At 42.9% G+C, this 17,601-nt stretch overlaps 1 protein-coding gene across 2 annotated transcripts in view; it reads left to right on the forward strand.

Moving 5' to 3' along the window:
• MINDY4 (MINDY lysine 48 deubiquitinase 4) overlaps positions 1-16,867 on the forward strand; it is a 99,637-nt gene extending 82,770 nt beyond the window's left edge. For both annotated transcript variants that reach the window (XM_054016610.1, XM_054016612.1), the window contains exons 16-18: positions 3,209-3,389; positions 7,366-7,438; positions 14,806-16,867. In XM_054016610.1, the coding sequence (XP_053872585.1) occupies positions 3,209-3,389; positions 7,366-7,438; positions 14,806-14,854 (303 nt within the window). In that variant the 3' untranslated portion in view covers positions 14,855-16,867. The remainder of the gene's footprint in view (positions 1-3,208; positions 3,390-7,365; positions 7,439-14,805) is intronic.
• Positions 16,868-17,601: the final 734 nt, after the last annotated feature.

Consider the following 17,601-nt stretch of genomic DNA (forward strand, 5'->3'; position numbering starts at 1 on the left):
TCCTCAAGGGCTTAGACCGGACGTACCCACAACAGCGTCAGCCCGTCCCGACGTGGGACCTTAATCTGGTTCTCTCCAGACTGACATGTCCTCCATTTGAACCACTAGCCACCTGTTCACTTTTGTATCTATCCTGGAAGACAGCCTTCCTCGTAGCCATTACCTCAGCAAGGCGCGTTTCTGAACTCAGGGCGCTTACATCCGAGCCCCCTTATACAGTTTTCCATAAGGATAAAGTGCAGCTTCGTCCACATCCTGCCTTTCTCCCTAAGGTGGTTTCTCCATTTCATATCAACCAGGACATATTTCTCCCGGTCTTTTATCCCAAACCGCATGCCACTCGCCAGGATCAACGTTTGCATTCCCTGGACGTACGAAGGGCCCTGGCCTTCTATATTGACCGCACAAAGCACTTTAGAAAGACGACGCAACTCTTCGTTGCAGTGGCCGACCGAATGAAAGGCTCACCGGTCTCCTCACAACGCCTATCCTCCTGGATTACGTCTTGCATCCGGACTTGCTATGACCTGGCAGGCGTCTCAGCACCGCACCTCACCGCTCACTCCACGAGGGCCCAAGCCTCCTCGACTGCTTTCCTGGCACATGTTCCGATACAGGACATTTGTAGAGCGGCGGTTTGGTCATCAGTCCACACGTTTACAGCTCACTATGCACTAGTGCAGCAGTCCAGAGACGATGCTGCATTCGGGTCAGCGGTTTTGCACACAGCAATGTCTCACTCCGACCCCACCACCTAAGTTGGGCTTGGGAGTCACCTAATGGAATGGATATGAGCAAGCACTCGAAGAAGAAAAGACGGTTACTCACCGTTGTAACTGTTGTTCTTCGAGATGTGTTGCTCATATCCATTCCAAACCCGCCCCCCGTCCCCACTGTCGGAGTAGCCAGCAAGAAGGAACTGAGGGGGTGCCGGGTCGGCTGGGGTATATATTCAGCGCCATGAAGGCGCCACTCTAGGGGGCTCCACAGCCGACCCGCCGGTGTTGCTAGGGTAGAAAATCTTCCGACGATCGTGCACGCGGCGCGCACACACCTAATGGAATGGATATGAGCAAGCACTCGAAGAACAACAGTTACAACGGTGAGTAACCGTCTTTTTGTACAGCACCTAACACAATAGAGTTGGGGTCTCTAGGCACCACCTCAATGGAAATAATTATAATCATAATAAAAGCTATCCTGTTAACATAGAAGCTTTATTTTTGTCTTTAGTTTCCCTAAACAATTTCTGGAAGATAAAAGAGTCAGCAGTTCCATGGGGAAAACAAAGCTGCTTTGTGTTCAGATGCCACATTTCAATTACAGGAATATAGCAAATCACTAAATATCTTTTATAGCTGAAAACTTAAATCCCAACAGGAAGAAAAAAGACAGGTGTTCCTGGTGCATTAAACAATCCAGCTACTATATTTATCCATTTACCTGTTAGTAGAGGGGCTGAAATCCTGAACGTGCTCCCTGCTGTAATATGTACTGCATGATAGACTGGTCCCAGTAAGTGAACACATCTGCTCCTGCTCCCTGTGAACCAATACCTCTGGACATTGCATTGATTTCAGGAGGGTGTCATCGTAAAAGGGCAACACAGGACTTGGGGAGGGAAGGGGATGGTATTGAAGTGGGTTTTAGTCCACGAAAGCTTATGCCCAAATAAATTTGTTAGGCTCTACGGTGCCACGAGTACTCCTCGTTGTTTTTATCATGGAACAGATTAAGGCAGGAAAAGAAAATCTAGAATAAATCTCTTATTGACATCAGTGGATATAGGAGCATGGCCTAAATAATTTACATATCAGTATGTTGTCAACACCAGAAATATATATATATTTGTGCAATATACATACCTATATTATATAGACATATATAAAATATACATATATAAAAAACATGCACCCCAAGAAGAGTTTTTACCACAAAAAGGAAGAAGTGTCAGAGACTCTATGAAGTCCAGTAGGGACTTTGCTATTGCTATCGATTTTACGTGGAAGGTGGTCAGATTCTACAGTGGTGGGCAGCAGGATAAAACCCTATGATAGATAGATAGATGATAAGTTAGGTGATTATTCAAAAAACATCAATAATACTGTATTTACTTATATTTCAAACTGTTGGAAGATTTAAAAATAATGGCCATTCAAGTAAGTTACACTTTATATTCTTTTTCCATTGAAGAATGCTTAGGGCTATATTTAGTCTGTGGGTGGACCTTCCATATGAGGTCAGCAGGAGTTGCAAATGTGACTTGAGAGCATGATAAGGTCCTTGCAATTGAAGGTTAAAAAAAAAGAACTGAGGTTTATCAAAGGTGGCCAATACTAATGCGTTGATTTTACTCCATCTGAGATTCTGAGAATCTTTCCATTTTAGTAATAATGGAAAAGGTTGTTCAACGTCAAAAGATTGTATTGTTTTATTCTACTCATTCAAAACCAAACCCAACCCAACCCCCTGAATTTGAGATGCCAATGAAAAATGTGTCGATATGAGGGGATTGTATTCGATTGTAAACACTTCAGAGCAGGGATTTTGTCTTCAAATATGTCTGTACAGCACCTAGGAATAACTAAATCATCATCATCGTATTACTCTACTCTTTTCAGTGTGGTTTAGTAGCTACTGCAGGTAACTGGGTTCTCCTTGCTTCTGAATTCCAGGGATGGAATCCTGGGCCCATTGAAGCCAATGGGAATTCTCCCACTGACTTCAGTCAGGCCAGGATTTCACCCTCTGTGAAAAAGAGGTGTTCTTAACTGCGGTTAGCTAACTCAGGTTACAATAGCAGTGAAGATACAGTAAATTGGCTTTTAACTTAGGTTAGTAACTTGAGTTTAACCTCAGGTTCCCCTATAGGCTTTAACTCAAGCTGCTAAGCTAAGCTAAAGGCCAAGTTGCAATGTCTTCACTGCTAATTTAACCCCTGTTAATTAACCCAAGCTAAGAACACACCTTTGTTGCAGTGAAAAACATATCTGTGTGTAACCTTGGGTGAGTTACTGGGCCTAATTGTGCCTCGGTTTACCTAATTGTAAAAAATAGGGGAAATAACCTGTACCAGCTTTAGTGGTGTACTATGAGCCTTAATTAATTAATGTTTGTTGAAAGTGATAAAGTGGTGAAAATTATTGTTATTTCTATTATTGTACACCATCAACTGTTTTGTTTTTCATGCTCTCTCTCTTTCCTCCAGGTTGGCTGCTATTTGAAGACCCCGAGGTACCCAATTTGGGTCGTGTGCAGTGAAAGCCATTTCAGTGTGCTTTTTTGCTTGAGAAAGGACTTACTAGGTGACTGGAAAACGGAACGGAGATTTGACCTCTATTACTATGATGGCCTGGCCAACCAGGAAGAGGAAATCCGGTTAACAGTTGGTATGTATAGGAGAACCTTTGCATTTCCTCTGCAGTGACAGTAGCAGCATCACACCTGAAAGAAGAGTCCTGATAAGATGACTCAAATCTAGCCAGCTGTTGATGGTATCAGACGATTAGAGGTTTGGTGCCCATTGCCTAGGTTTCCATCATTAGTTACAATAAATAGCGGTTCGCATCATGATCATTTTGAGGATAAGGGCCCTTAAAGGTTTAAAAGTGAGCATGCACTAGTACCCAGAATCTCCTACACCCTTAAAGAAAGCTGATTTCTAAGGGCTAGATTGTGATCTGGTCTATCCAGACTCACAGGGCCATAAACCAGTTGTGCGTTTGGATAGGCTCCACATCTCTGCAGGCGCAGGGGACAAAGTAGGTACTGCAGGCTCAGTGTTACCCCCTCCCCTTGCAGGATGGGTGGGAAATGGCAGAGAGGGTGGGGAATGGTTACAGCCTTAGCTGGAACCTTAATGCTCCTTCAGGGACAGCTGAGTTGGTGCAGGGAATATAGTAATCTGCTGCTAATAAGGGCCAGTTCCTTCCTTGGACTGCTTGTAAGGCAGCACACCTACACACTGCCCTTTAGTCATGGCTAGTTGTATGTGGGCAATCTGGCCACTCATTAAACAGAGCTGCTGTGCCCAACCTTGAGAGTTGCAGTGTGGAGTTGTGGGTGCTCAGAAGCACCTTTCAAGATTTGGTCTTTGGTAAGTGAAATTGTAGCAGCACCATAGTTTGGATCTTCTTACTCAAATTCACCTAGCGTCCGCCCTACTGGGATGATTATGAAGGTTGTAAGTTATCTCAGTGATGAGCTGCCAAAATACCAGTTCCCTACCGGTTCTTCGGTGGCAAGTCCTTCACTCGCTCCGGGTGTTCGGCGGCACGGTGGCGGAGGCGGCGGGTCCTTCAGTGCTGCTGAAGACCCGGAGCGAGTGAAGGACCCGCTGCCGAAGTGCCGCCGGTGAGTACAAGCCCGTTCCGGTAGGAAACCGCCCAGTGAGTACAGGCCCCACGTGCCTCCCAAAACAGCCTACCCCCCATCCGACATACCCCACCCACGTCCTGCCCCCGACTGTCCCCCTCAGAACCCGCAATCCATCAACCCCCCCCCCCCGCTCCTTGTCCCCTGACCACCCCCTCCAGAGACCCCCCCACCCTAACTGCCCCCCAGGACCCCACCCCCTACCCAACTCGCCCCGCTCCCTGTCCCCTGACTGCCCCGACCCCATCCACCAGCACCCCAACAGACCCCCGGGACTCCCTCGCCTACCCAACCCCCCCCCCCGGTCTCTGTCCCCTGACTGCCCCCCCAGAACCTCCACCCCCTCCAACCGCTCCCTGCCCCTTATACAACCCCTCCTGCCAGCCCCGGCCCAGCCCCCTTAGCATGCTGCTCAGGGCAGTGTGTACGGATGCCGCGCGGCCCGCTGGAGCTCGCAGCCCCACCCTCTTACCATGCTGCTCAAAGCAGCAGGAGCTGCAGAGCTGCCCAGGAGCGGTCCAGAGCGCTGGCGCCGGCGGCACGGCACGCTAGGGCTCTGCAAGAAGGGGGAAGGTGGGGGAGGGGCTGGGGGATCCTCCCCAGCCGGGAGCTCAGGTGGGCCGGACAGGACGGTCCCGCGGGCTGGATGTGGCCCGTGGGCCGGAGTTTGCCCACCCCTTTAATAACCGGTTCTAAACCGGCTTCTAAATTTAACAACCGGTTTGCGCGACCGGTGTGAACCGGCTCCAGCTCACCACTGGGTCATCCCCATAAATAAACAAACTTCCAGGTACCCATATGTGATCTATTTCAGAAGTGAGAAGACTTACTAACATATATCGTATAAAGGGCCACTAGGAGAGAACATTTATTATAAATACCTCCTGCTACCCTTACACACAGCTACTACATTTATTTTTTCATATGCCCCCAATTTTTGTGAAACGTATGCCTCTCGGGCTGACCTTTTCCGTGATTTTTTCCAATGTTTTTGTAAGTTTGAGAAAAAACATTTCAGTTTTTGAGTTATTGAAAAGCAACAACACACCCTTTTGGTTCAAGCCAGTCTTATTAGTTGTCCATGGTCAAAGAGAACCCTTACTTATTAATTATTTCTAACGGTGGTGAGTTTGTTTGTGGCAAGGACGTCATTTGTCAGCATAATAGTAGAGACCTAGGTTCTATTTACTCCTCTGCTACTAACATCTGTGTACTTGGGCAAGTCACTTCACTTCACTGTTGTTCTTAGTTTATCCATCAGTAGAACAGGAATAATAATACTTGCTCACACTTTGAGATCTGTGGATGAGAAATTGCTAATTATTATTTTGTGTATTGTTTCTTTGTACCTTTCAACCAACTCTTATGACTCCAATTTATTTCTCCTCTGGAATTAGGCTTGGATTCAGAAATATGTTTTAAGTTTAAGGCATCACACCCCCAAATGGTTTGCACTACTAAATCTTTTCTTATCTTTGGAATTTTGCAGTACAGCATTAACTCCAAATAGTTTCACCATTCCAGCTAGAAAATCTCTCCAAGAGCCCTCTGAGCCTGTTGTGTGTCTTTGGAGATAGCCATCCTGCTCTGTACAAACTTTGTTTGATCTTGAGAAATATTGGAGTTCTTTAACATCTCCTAAAAAGTGGAACTGAGTCTTCTGAGGCCGTATGTGCTGTGCTTTCTTTGACCAGATGTGCAAAAGTAGTGTTCCTTGAAATGATACCCTTTGCCCAGGGCTGTAGTTTGTAACCAAGGAGGCAGAATCAAAGCCTGGTAAAGCCTTTTGTAAAAATAGAGAAAGAGTCAAGAAGTGGCAAGCAGAATTAACTTCATTCGGAGTGGACCAGAATACAATCTATGTAGGACTTTACTGATGCACAGTCTCATGCTCGCCCTTTGCATAGGGGCAGATTTTATCTATAGTGCTCACTCATATGGACCCATTTGCCACAAGTTAGAGAGAATACCTGTTATCTCTTGCCAAAAAACAGAGCAAATCCCTGGTCGCAGAACTTCATTCTGCCTTTACAGGGCAAAAAGGGCCTTCTTCCCCAATAGGCAGCAAATAGGCTGATTTATTTGGCGGGAACGATGTACTCCATGAGAACTTTACATGACTCTCTTGTTTCACCCATGTGCCTTTGTCAGTCATTCAGGGACTCTCCATGGGTTCAGGGATATTTATTATATATTTTACACAGAACTTTCAGAAAAGAACGACTTTTTTTGGACTTCTGGAGAGATGTCGCTGATCTTTATAATGATTACAGATGATGACCATCTATGTATCTTATCCCATTCAAACATCCTTTGAACTCAGAACTCTTTAAAATGGGGTTCTCAGGAGCATACAGTCATTTCCTAATTGCTGGGGAAAATATAACTGTGGCTGGAGTTATTAGAAGGTGGCATTTTCTCCAGACGCACATTCACCACCCATAATTCCAAGGCAGCTGCCGTAAGTTACTGTAAATAGTTTGATTGACTTAATTGAAAAGTAATTGATTGAGGCTATTGGGTATTGCATGTATATTGATTGCTGTACTTCCCGTTAAAAAGAGTTTTGTCCCGCATTTAAGAAGAGAGGTCATGTGTGTGCCACTATAGGCTTTGTGGAAAAATGATTGGTAAAACATAAGTGGTTCTGAATGGCAGGGTACCATTTTTAAATAATAGAAGTACCACTTATGAGGTTTTCAGACTATCATACTTTTCTTTAAACTACACCTTTGCTCATAGTACATTACCAGACTCATCCTGAATGGAATCGGCTCTATATGATAATATTTGATCTGCCATCCCATGCTAATACTAACTGTTTGCAGGATTTGGAAAGACGATTTAGCATGTAGATTGGAAGCTCTTTGGGGCAGGGACGATCTTCTTGTTCTGTGTTTGTACAGTGCCTAGCACAGTGGGGCTCTGATCCATGATGTTGACTCCCAGGCATGATGATGGTGATGATAAATATCTGAAATGTCTCTGCAGATACAGTTCAGCCTTACACGGAAGATAAAGAAAATGACCTTATTCCTCCACTTGAGCACTGTATTAGGACAAAGTAAGTAACCCGCATCTAAAATTTTATGGCACTGAGTTTCAGTTCTCTAAATTTTTTCTCAAAATGAGGTTTTGACTTGCAATAAAAGAAATATGAACGGCTGAGTCATACAGAGTTGTTGGTTAACATAAAGAAAGGACCTGAATGAGCAAGAGCTGGGTAACAAAATATATCAAAAATAGGGTTCTATTCCTGTATGATGTTATGATGACCACATTAATGGGCTGGGATATTCAATTTAGTGCTTAAAGAAACCTTCTGTAAATCACTAAGAGCTGGCCGTATTGCAGTAATTCTCCTTGACTTCCATAGGACCAGAATTGGGCCCCCAAAAGCAATTTGTTACAAGAGCACAAAATGCATGAACATAAGAACGGCCATATTGGGTCAGACCAAAGGTCCATCTAGCCCAGTATCCTGTCTTCTGACAGTGGCCAATGCCAGGTGCCCCAGAGGGAATGAACAGAAGAGGTAATCATCAAGTGATCCATCCCCTGTCGCCCATTCCCAGCTTCTGGCAAAAGGAGTAAAAAGGAGAAGAAAAGCCCTTTTTTCTGTCCTTTTAAATGTCCAAATTCAAAGCACAGGGAAGCACGAGCAACTGTAATATGAATGGGATTTAGACATGAATGGGGAAAAAAAACAGTAACAGGGCAGACAATGCTGTGAGCTTAACAGAGCAAACAGTACTGTAAGATAAACATACATGCTTTAAATAAAACATGAGCATGGGGGCAGAATAGGGTATTTGTATGGTTACTCATAAATATAGTGGATATGCTGCTATAATAGCATTAACTCAGACAGCTGATGGTATAGAAGTCATCCTGGTGATGGCCATTATAGATAAGGTTGCAGATCAGTTTCTATTATAATTTTCTGTTTTCACATGCTCACAACTTTCTGAAACATTTAACCTTTTAACCAAAATATTCCCTGCTTGGGGTCAGCCTGATGGTGCTTTTATTTATTGATTTATTTTTTTATATTGAAGGTTTGAGTAAAATCCTTTTTATCTTTGGTGATGGTGAAAAAAATCTCAAATGTTTCCATAGTAAAAAAAGTTGTGAGCACTCTTTCTTTTATTGCGATAACTACAAAAAACAAAAACAAAACAAAAAAACCCACTGCTATTTGAAACTGCAGTCAGTCCTGGCTTTTTAACAGGCATCTATGAGGAGTACGTGATTTCTTAAGATTGCAAAAGCCCCTGTTTTTACACAATGTTCTGATTGTTTGAAGAAATGGGACTGAGCATGCACAATAGAAATTGTTTTTGTTTTGTTAGGTAAACTCTTAGGCCAACTGCTGCCCTCAAATATGCACAACTCCCACTGCAATGGGAATTTCATGCACATGTCAGAGGACAGATTTTGGTACTTAAAAATAAGTGTGGTAGTCATGGTTGTGCAGCTATTTAAGGGCTTAATCCAGTTCACACATTGAAGTGGATGAGAAGATTCCCAATTGTGTCAATGGAGGGGGAGGGGGATTATGTGTGTAACTAGCTAAACAAAAAAATGTATCCTCTCCACTGGCAGAGCTTGGCAAATCCCGTAACTGGGTATCTCTGAAGCAAGAAACATACACGCATCATTGGTGAAGACTGTAGCACTTGTTAAATCAGCAACACAAACAGCTCCACATTTTTTAATTTCCTATTGTCATCACCCCTCCCCTTTACAGTTTTCTTTTAAAAAACAAACTGGGACATTAACTGTCAAACACCATTGCAATGCAAAGCTGATATTACACAGTCAACATCACAAAAAGTTAGAAAAGGCAGAACATAACATTACAACAAATACATTAGCACAGCTACATTGCATGTATGGGATGCATCTATTCTCATGACCTGGCTAAACACACAGCCTAACAAATGACAGTTTAGGATGTGAAACCTATATCCAAAGAATACGCAGGATGGGCAACGCAGACAAAGTTAAATTTGTTGATATAATCACTTAGTTTCCTGACTTTTGGGGATTGCCACATTGCAACACAATTCTACACAGCGTTTTTTTAAACTTTTCCCTACATTAATTTTTAGAGGGTGGAATTAAAAATAAATCCCACTATCAACAAAAAGAACGAGGAGTACTTGTGGCACCTTAGACTAACAAATTTATTTGGGCATAAGCTTTCATGGGCTAAAACCCACTTAGTCTCTAAGGTGTCACAAGTACTGCTTGTTCTTTTTGCTAATACAGACTAACACGGCTACCACTCTGAAACCTGTCCACTATCAACCTATCTGGTTTGTGTCAGTTCTAAGCACTAAAGGCTGTCTCATTGATCTGTCTGTCTGTCTGTCTAGTGCTCTTATTGATAAGTTGCTAATCATTGTACTGTAGCCTGTCAGCAGGCAGCCAATCAACGAGTAGCAAGTCTAGAGGGTGGTCATGTTATACTCCTTCCCCCAGCCCCCATTCGATTACTGTGTTCCTTAGAATCACCAGTAGGCACAGAGGGAAAATGAAAAACAAGGATTGTGTGTTCTTATGTGTAACAGAAAATCCATATGCTAAGTATGTTCTGGAAACAAAGGTTATTATAAAGCAGGCACTGAAGTATACATGCAGAGAGAAAGAGAGAGAAGGAAAAACTACTTTATATGGTACAGGCAGAGCAGAGGAAATACTTCAAAAAAACCCTTGTATTAAACAAAAACAATCCCTAGTCCCTACTTGATCCCTGTTGCCATCAGACTCTCACTATGGAGGCAAGAATAGCTGCAAGATTTGGGGGAAGTTTGTCGTTTGCCCCTCTAGATTCTCAGAACCAAGTTGTTTTGCAGAGGACTCCAATCCTAGATTGGGATTTTCAAGAGAACTCAATTTTTCCCTTTCTTTCCCGCTGTTCTATTCTGTTCTATACAGGTTCTTACATCATGCCCATCACCATAGTAACTGAGAACCTTCCAGTAGTGCAGGAAGCAGTTTCACCTAACATCTGTCATGTGTGGTTTGTTCTCTCATCCTCTTCCTAGGGGGAGAAATGGGTGTGCAGTGCAGGGTTTTTGTTTGTTATTTTGAGGGGCATTTTGAGGGGGAAGGTGTTTTAATTTTATTTAACGTCCACGTTGCTCTGAGAAGACAAGGTCGGAGAAGTGCAGTTTGCCTTTGGAGCAGGAGGCAACACAGTCTGAACACTGTCTCCTCATGTCGCTTCCAACTGCAAACTCCCAACCAATGAGTCAGAGCTGTTGTCCTTTGAAGTGACACACTCCACTGGGACAATAGGGATGTACCAAATACCATATGCAGGGCAGCACTGCAGGTACATTTCACCCCAAGTTACTCACACATTATGCAACAGCCAAATAATTAGCACAGCACCAGCTTTATGAACTTTATTCTAGACTAAATGCTCTGCAAGGAATTAATTCAGGTTCCTTTGGAGTCAATGGCAACACTCCCATTAACCTCAATGGGCTTTGGAGGAGGCCTCAAGTGAATGGCATGAGTAAGAGTTTCTTGTTATTGTTAATCTGATAAAGTAGAATTGAATCAGAAGCAAAGACGCCAGGGTAGAGCTGAGGTAGGGTAGCGTGGAGGGAAAGCTCAAACTGTCACTCTCCATGCCCTGCCTATTCTGCCAATAAGGAAAGAACGTGCCCAGCACCTGACAGTTCAGCATTTCATGTGAGTTCATGAAAAGAAAAATACTGACATTCCAGCATCTTCAACTCAAGCTTTTATGGGAGGTGAACAACAAAGGGATTTTTTTTTTCAGCCTACCAATAGCTCAAGGGAAGTGGTTTGTAAATCAGTAAGGAAAATCAGTGGTGTTGTGGGAGTTGTCCTGACTTTTGCAACAGAATAGTTTTTCTACTTTTGTTTTTGCTGAAGACTTAATTACAAAGACAAACATCGTCAGTGTAACATGACTAACATGTGTCTCAATGTGCAGCAGGAAGAGTGGTGTCCACCATAACTATGGTATTTCAATACTTTAGTTGATAGCACATTCACCAGAGTGCTTTTTCTACCATGTGGTTTTGCATTTGCCAATCCAGACAATCGTATCATATCATCCCACCAGCTCCTGATGATGGAAGATGATGTGGCAGGCAGAGCGTGCATGGAATGGTGATGTGTCTGAGCTGTATCAGAGGGGTAGCCGTGTTGAGACACCTTCTGTTAGTCTCAAAGGTGCCACAGGACCCTCTGTCTGAGCTGTGTAGCATTGCCAAAGAGGCTAGGAGAGGATGGGGATTATATTTCTTAGCCACATATTATTTCTTTTTTGGTCACTTCAGGAAGGATGTTGATAAATTGGAGAGGACTCAGAGAAAAGCCACAAGAATGATTAAAGAATTAGAAAACCTGCTTTATAGTGATAGACTCAAAGAGTTCAATCTATTTAGCTTAATAAAGAGAAAGTTAAAGGGTGACTTGATTACAGTCTAGAAGTATCTACATGGGGAACAACTATTTAGTAATGGGCTCTTCCATCTAGCAGAGAGAAGTATAACACTATCCAATGGCTGGAAGCTCTAACTAGACAAATTCAGACTGGAAATAAGGCATAATTTTTTAACAGTTAGGGTAATTAACTATTAACAACTATCAGAGGGGTAGCCGTGTTAGTCTGAATCTGTAAAAAGCAACAGAGGGTCCTGTGGCACCTTTAAGAATCTACTATGACCCTTGGTAAATTGTTACTAGTTGTTAACAGAGGGTCCTGTGGCACCTTTAAGACTAACAGAAGTATTGGGAGCATAAGCTTTCGTGGGTAAGAACCTCACTTCTTCAGATGCAAGTAATGGAAATTTCCAGAGGCATGTATAAATCAGTATGGAGATAACGAGGTTAGTTCAATCAGGGAGGGTGAGGTGTACCCAGAAACCTCCTGCTACAAGACAGGCCCAAAAAAGGAACCAACAGAACTCCACTGGCCATCACCTACAGTCCTCAGCTTAAACCTCTCCAACGCATCATCAGTGATCTACAACCCATCCTGGACAATGATCCCTCACTTTCACAGACCTTGGGAGGCAGGCCAGTCCTCGCCCACAGACAACCTGACAACCTTAAGCATATTCTCACCAGCAACCACACACCGCACCATAACAACTCTAATTCAGGAACCAACCCATGCAACAAACCTCGATGCCAACTCTGCCCACATATCTACACCAGCAACACCATCACAGGACCTAACTAAATCAGCTACAATATCACCGGCTCACTCACCTGCATGTCCACCAATGTTATATATGCCATCATGTGCCAGCAATGCCCCTCTGCTATGAACATTGGCCAAACTGGACAGTCACTACGCAAGAGGATAAATGGACACAAGTCAGATATCAGGAATGGCAATATACAAGAACCCGTAGGAGAACACTTTAACCTCCCTGGCCACACAATAGCAGATGTAAAGGTAGCCATCTTACAGCAAAAAAACTTCAGGACCAGACTCCAAAGAGAAACTGCTGAGCTCCAGTTCATTTGCAAATTTGACACCATCAGCTCAGGATTAAACAAAGACTGTGAATGGCTATCCAACTACAGAAGCCAGTTTCTCCTCCCTTGGTGTTCACACCTCAACTGCTAGCAGAGCACCTCACCCTCCCTGATTGAACTAACCTCGTTATCTCCATACTGATTTATACCTGCCTCTGGAAATTTCCATTACTTGCATCTGAAGAAGTGAGGTTCTTACCCACGAAAGCTTATGCTCCCAATACTTCTGTTAGTCTTAAAGGTGCCACAGGACCCTCTATTAACAACTAGTAACAATTTACCAAGGGTCATAGTAGATTCTTCATCACTGACTATTTTTAAATCAAGATTGGATGTTTTTCTAAAAGCTCTCCTCAAGGAATTATTTTGGGGAAGTTCTATGGCCTGTGTTATACAGTTCAGACTAGATGATCACAATGGTCCCTTCTGGCCTTGGAATCTATGAATCTCTTTCTGAACTTTTTGCAGTGATTCCAATGTAATTTCAATTCAAAAGTCCACAAGACTTTAAAGCCAGATCAAAGTAACTGGTGTTTGGAATGTATTAGACTGGAGGTGACTCATAGACTTTAAGGTCAGAAGGGACCATTATGATCATCTAGTCTGACCTCCTGCACAATGCAGGCCACAGAATCTCACCCACCCACTCCTGTTACAAACCCCTAACCTATGTCTTAGTTCTTGAAGTCCTCAAATCATTGTTTAAAGACCTCATTTTCAGAGGCTTCCAAACAGGCACTTGCAAATATTACATGTACAAGTGGCTGTTTGTGTGTGTAGCTCAAGTAATGCTTCATCTAAATACCCAATTGTACTCTCCATGGGCCTGATCTTCAACCCGATGAGGTCATCAGTAAGACTCCCATTGACTTCAATGGGCTTTGGATCAAGCCCGGTGTCTTTCTCTAAGTTTGACAATGCCTAGCACACTTTGGGTTCTACTGAAAATTACTGAATAAATATGTTGATGTATACAGATGTAGAGGCCCATTTGAAAATGCTCTCCTAAATATATATCTTAGCATTATTTCCAGGGCAGGGCAGTGGCAGATAAGAGAAGATATAGAATTTTCCAGTAGACGTGTGTCTATCGAGCATTTGAAAGAAAGAAATGCTAGCAGCAGCAGCAAAATGTACTTTCCTGGGCTTAGGGTCACAAATACAAATCACCTATTCAGAGGCTCATCTATTTAGGAATGTGCAAATTACCTAGTGACATTTGAGAGTTTAGAGCAGTGGCAGTTGCTTAGGGTTAACCCTTATAGAGATCACTAAGAGACCACAAGAAAGATGTCAAATCTTTTGGGGGCAGAGAAGTTAAGGCAGAAGACAGTATATAATAGGAACAACTATTTGATTTTAAGTGTGTGCCTCTGATTACAGTGGAAGGGGAAGATAAGGAGTTTTCAAGTATGTCCCCCCCTTTGTCTCTCATCTGATGCTTGGCCTTAACAAAGTTTAAATAAGATCAGTAATATTATCCCCAGAAAACACATTAGGAAGCCTGGAATTTAGGCAGTAAACTGGGATTTGAAAAGGAATCTAAGTGGGGAGCTGCTCCATTCCCATTGAAATCTAATGGGAGTTGGGCACCTAAAAGCCTTTGAAAGTCTCACCCTTGAATATTAAGGGCAGAAACCTAATAAGAGACCTCTTAGTCTCCAGGCCAATTCAGTTTTGGGGGCCCCTCTGCAGAGAGTGCCAGCCAGCATACGAATGGGTTCCAGTTGAAGCCGTAGTTCCAGAGGGGTGGATTCCTGTTGAATACACAAAGGTAGTGGTTGACATTCATGGGTCCACCCCAATTAAACACACCCTACACTATTTTTTTTGGAGGGGCACCACTCTAACTGGCACCATAACCCATTAGAATAAAACTCTCTCTTTCGTCCTTAGGTGGAAAGGAGCCGTTATCGACTGGAATGGCACAGAACCCATCTTGTGACTGAACTGAAATAAAAGGAAACTGCTAGAACAGCACGTTCTTATCCTCACCAGTAAGGAAGCAGGGCGAAACTCCTGGCCGCTTTTGCAATGTATGGTGACGCTGAGTGACACGCTGCATGCAGGCGAGAAGAATTTCACCTTGCGCTTCAGCTATTTCATCCATTGCGTAAACATCATTTACGTAAATTCTCTGTCACTTCCTTTTATGCACAATGCGTGAAAGTAGACAGAACCTCTACTGCCAAAATAAACTTTCAGACAAAGCAGTAAAGCTGTCAACTTCTACTTGAGTTCCATTGCTGGGTTCATTCTGCATCTTGCAAGTTTCTCCAAAGATCAGACAAAAGAAGCCGCACCCAGATTTCTTTGACATTGGCTTTTCCTTCCTCCCCGTCACAGCCCCCACCCAAGGAAACCAAGGTACAAACGTGAAGCACCTCTAGAGAAAGAAGTTATCTTCTTTCACTAGTTTTTGTAGTTCACACTTTCCAATGAACTGGTTATTAACACTGTAGGCACTTGCAGTATGGCCTGGACTACACACAGGTTTTGTACTAGTGTAACTAGGTGGGGATATAATATTTACTGATATCATTATACCGGTACAAGCCCTAGTGTGAAGCTTATAGCAGTAGAATTTATTCCTCTGCCTGTGGACTATGTCTATATTATGAACATCTGCAGCCATTGTTGTGTCAGTCTGAGGTATTAAGAGAGAGATCCCTGACCAACATAGCTGTGCCAGGAGAAGCTCCTAGAGTAAATACAGCAATACTCGCAAAACTTTGCTTTTACTGATATAGCTTGTTTCACGCATGGGGGTGGTTTTACTAAATCAGGACAAAATGCATCTATGCTAGCACAGCTGCATCTGCACTAGGGATATCTCTAAACTACTGAGACAATGGGCTTGTCTTCACTATGGAGCTAAATCAGCGCTACTGCAATCGATGCAGCAACATCGATTTAGTGGGTCTAATGAAGACATGCTCAATCGATGGGAGAGCGCTCTCCCATCGATTTCTGTACTCCACCTCAATGAGAGGCGGAAGCAATGTTGGCGGGAGAGCGTCTCCCATTGACATAGTATAATGTGGGCCCCGTGATAAGTAGATCTAAACTACGTGTACTTGAGTTACGCTACTAACGTCACTCAAATGGCATAGCTTAGATCGACCGTCAGCATTAGTGTAGACCTGCCCTAAATTGGTATAGCTATGTTGGCGTACCTATGCCACCATAGCCATGTAGTGCAGACACAGCCTATTCTGACAGAAGAAGTTTTTCTTTTGGTGTGGGAACACCACCTCCCTGAGCAAAGTTAGCTATGTTGGTGGAAGCCCTCTTTCATCAACATAACTGTGTCTACACCGGGGATTATATCAGCATAGCTAGGTCCATCAGGGTGTGTTTTTTCAACCCCCTGACAGACTGATGTCGATATAACTTTTCATTGTAGCCCAGGCCTCAGATCACTTGGCTAGTACAGTATACTGGCATTCCTGTACAGGTAAATGGTTCTAGTGTAGACGTAGCTGGAATAAGCTATGCCACTATAAGCACTTTTATACTGGTATAACTGCATCCACACTAGGGGCGTTGTACCACATGAACTATTCTGACATAGTTAAAGCCATACCACTTTTGTGTGTAGATAAGGTCTAAGATGTTTTGCCCCTTCGCAACTGTAAAAAAACAGAGGCACCATAATGTTCTACATTTAAGATGCACATATCTGTGACAGGTAATGTTCCTAACAGTTAAATAAAAGGCATGTGTGAAAACATATTCTTTCAATTAATCCAGAGGCTACCAAACCCAGAGCTAGGGGTTCATGAATGAACTGTGTGAGGGTTATGTTGCAAATAAAATGTGCAGAACTGGGCCAGATCAATCAATGGAACAAAAACAACAATATTATTTACTAATGGAAAGGTAACAGAGAAGTGGTGTATCTATAATTTAGTGCTATGCCTTTGGGAGCAACTATCATAAAATATGTTTTAATGAAGGATTTTTAATATCTGTTTTTTATGTTCAAAATGGTACCCTAGGAATATCCATTTTTTTCAGTTATCTACTTTGTCGTCATTTAATATTTAGTTTCTACTTTTCTATCAATAATAGTAAAATTTTTCAGACTGAATTTTCAGATTAAAACTTAATTTTACATTCGCATGTATTCAGACAAGTTATAGCAGAGCATTCAACTACACAGAAACATATACACACCTAGGGAAATTATCACTAGCTATAGATTGATGAGCCTGTCTTAATGTGAGCCAGGACACCAAACCTGAACAGAAACTATTTTTAGTATAAATAGTCTTTGGATATGTATCCTCCTCCTCCGTTGCTTCCAGTTCCCAGCAGGCCTTCTACCTTCACATATCCAGGTCTCTGCTGGTTTGGTAAGGTTAGCTAGGCCAGATACTGTACTTAAACCTTGTGAGCATCAAAACCTTCCATTAAAGGAGCTGGCAGATCTGGTTTCTATTCCTGGCTCTGCTACAGATATATGGCCTTTGCCAAGTCCCTTAACCTGTCTGTGCTTAGGTTTCCTCATCTACAAAATGGGGATAATAACACCTACCTCATAGGTGTGTTGCGAGGCTTGATCAATTACTGTTTGTAAGGTGCTTTTTGAATGCTGAACAGAAGGTACTATAAGAGAGCAAAGGAAGTTGGTGATGAATTCCTGGGGTCAGATATAATGAGAGAAAATATCTTTGTGGGCCTTCTAGT

This window comes from Malaclemys terrapin, chromosome 2, assembly GCF_027887155.1.
Source record: "Malaclemys terrapin pileata isolate rMalTer1 chromosome 2, rMalTer1.hap1, whole genome shotgun sequence".
Lineage (NCBI taxonomy): Eukaryota > Metazoa > Chordata > Testudines > Emydidae > Malaclemys > Malaclemys terrapin.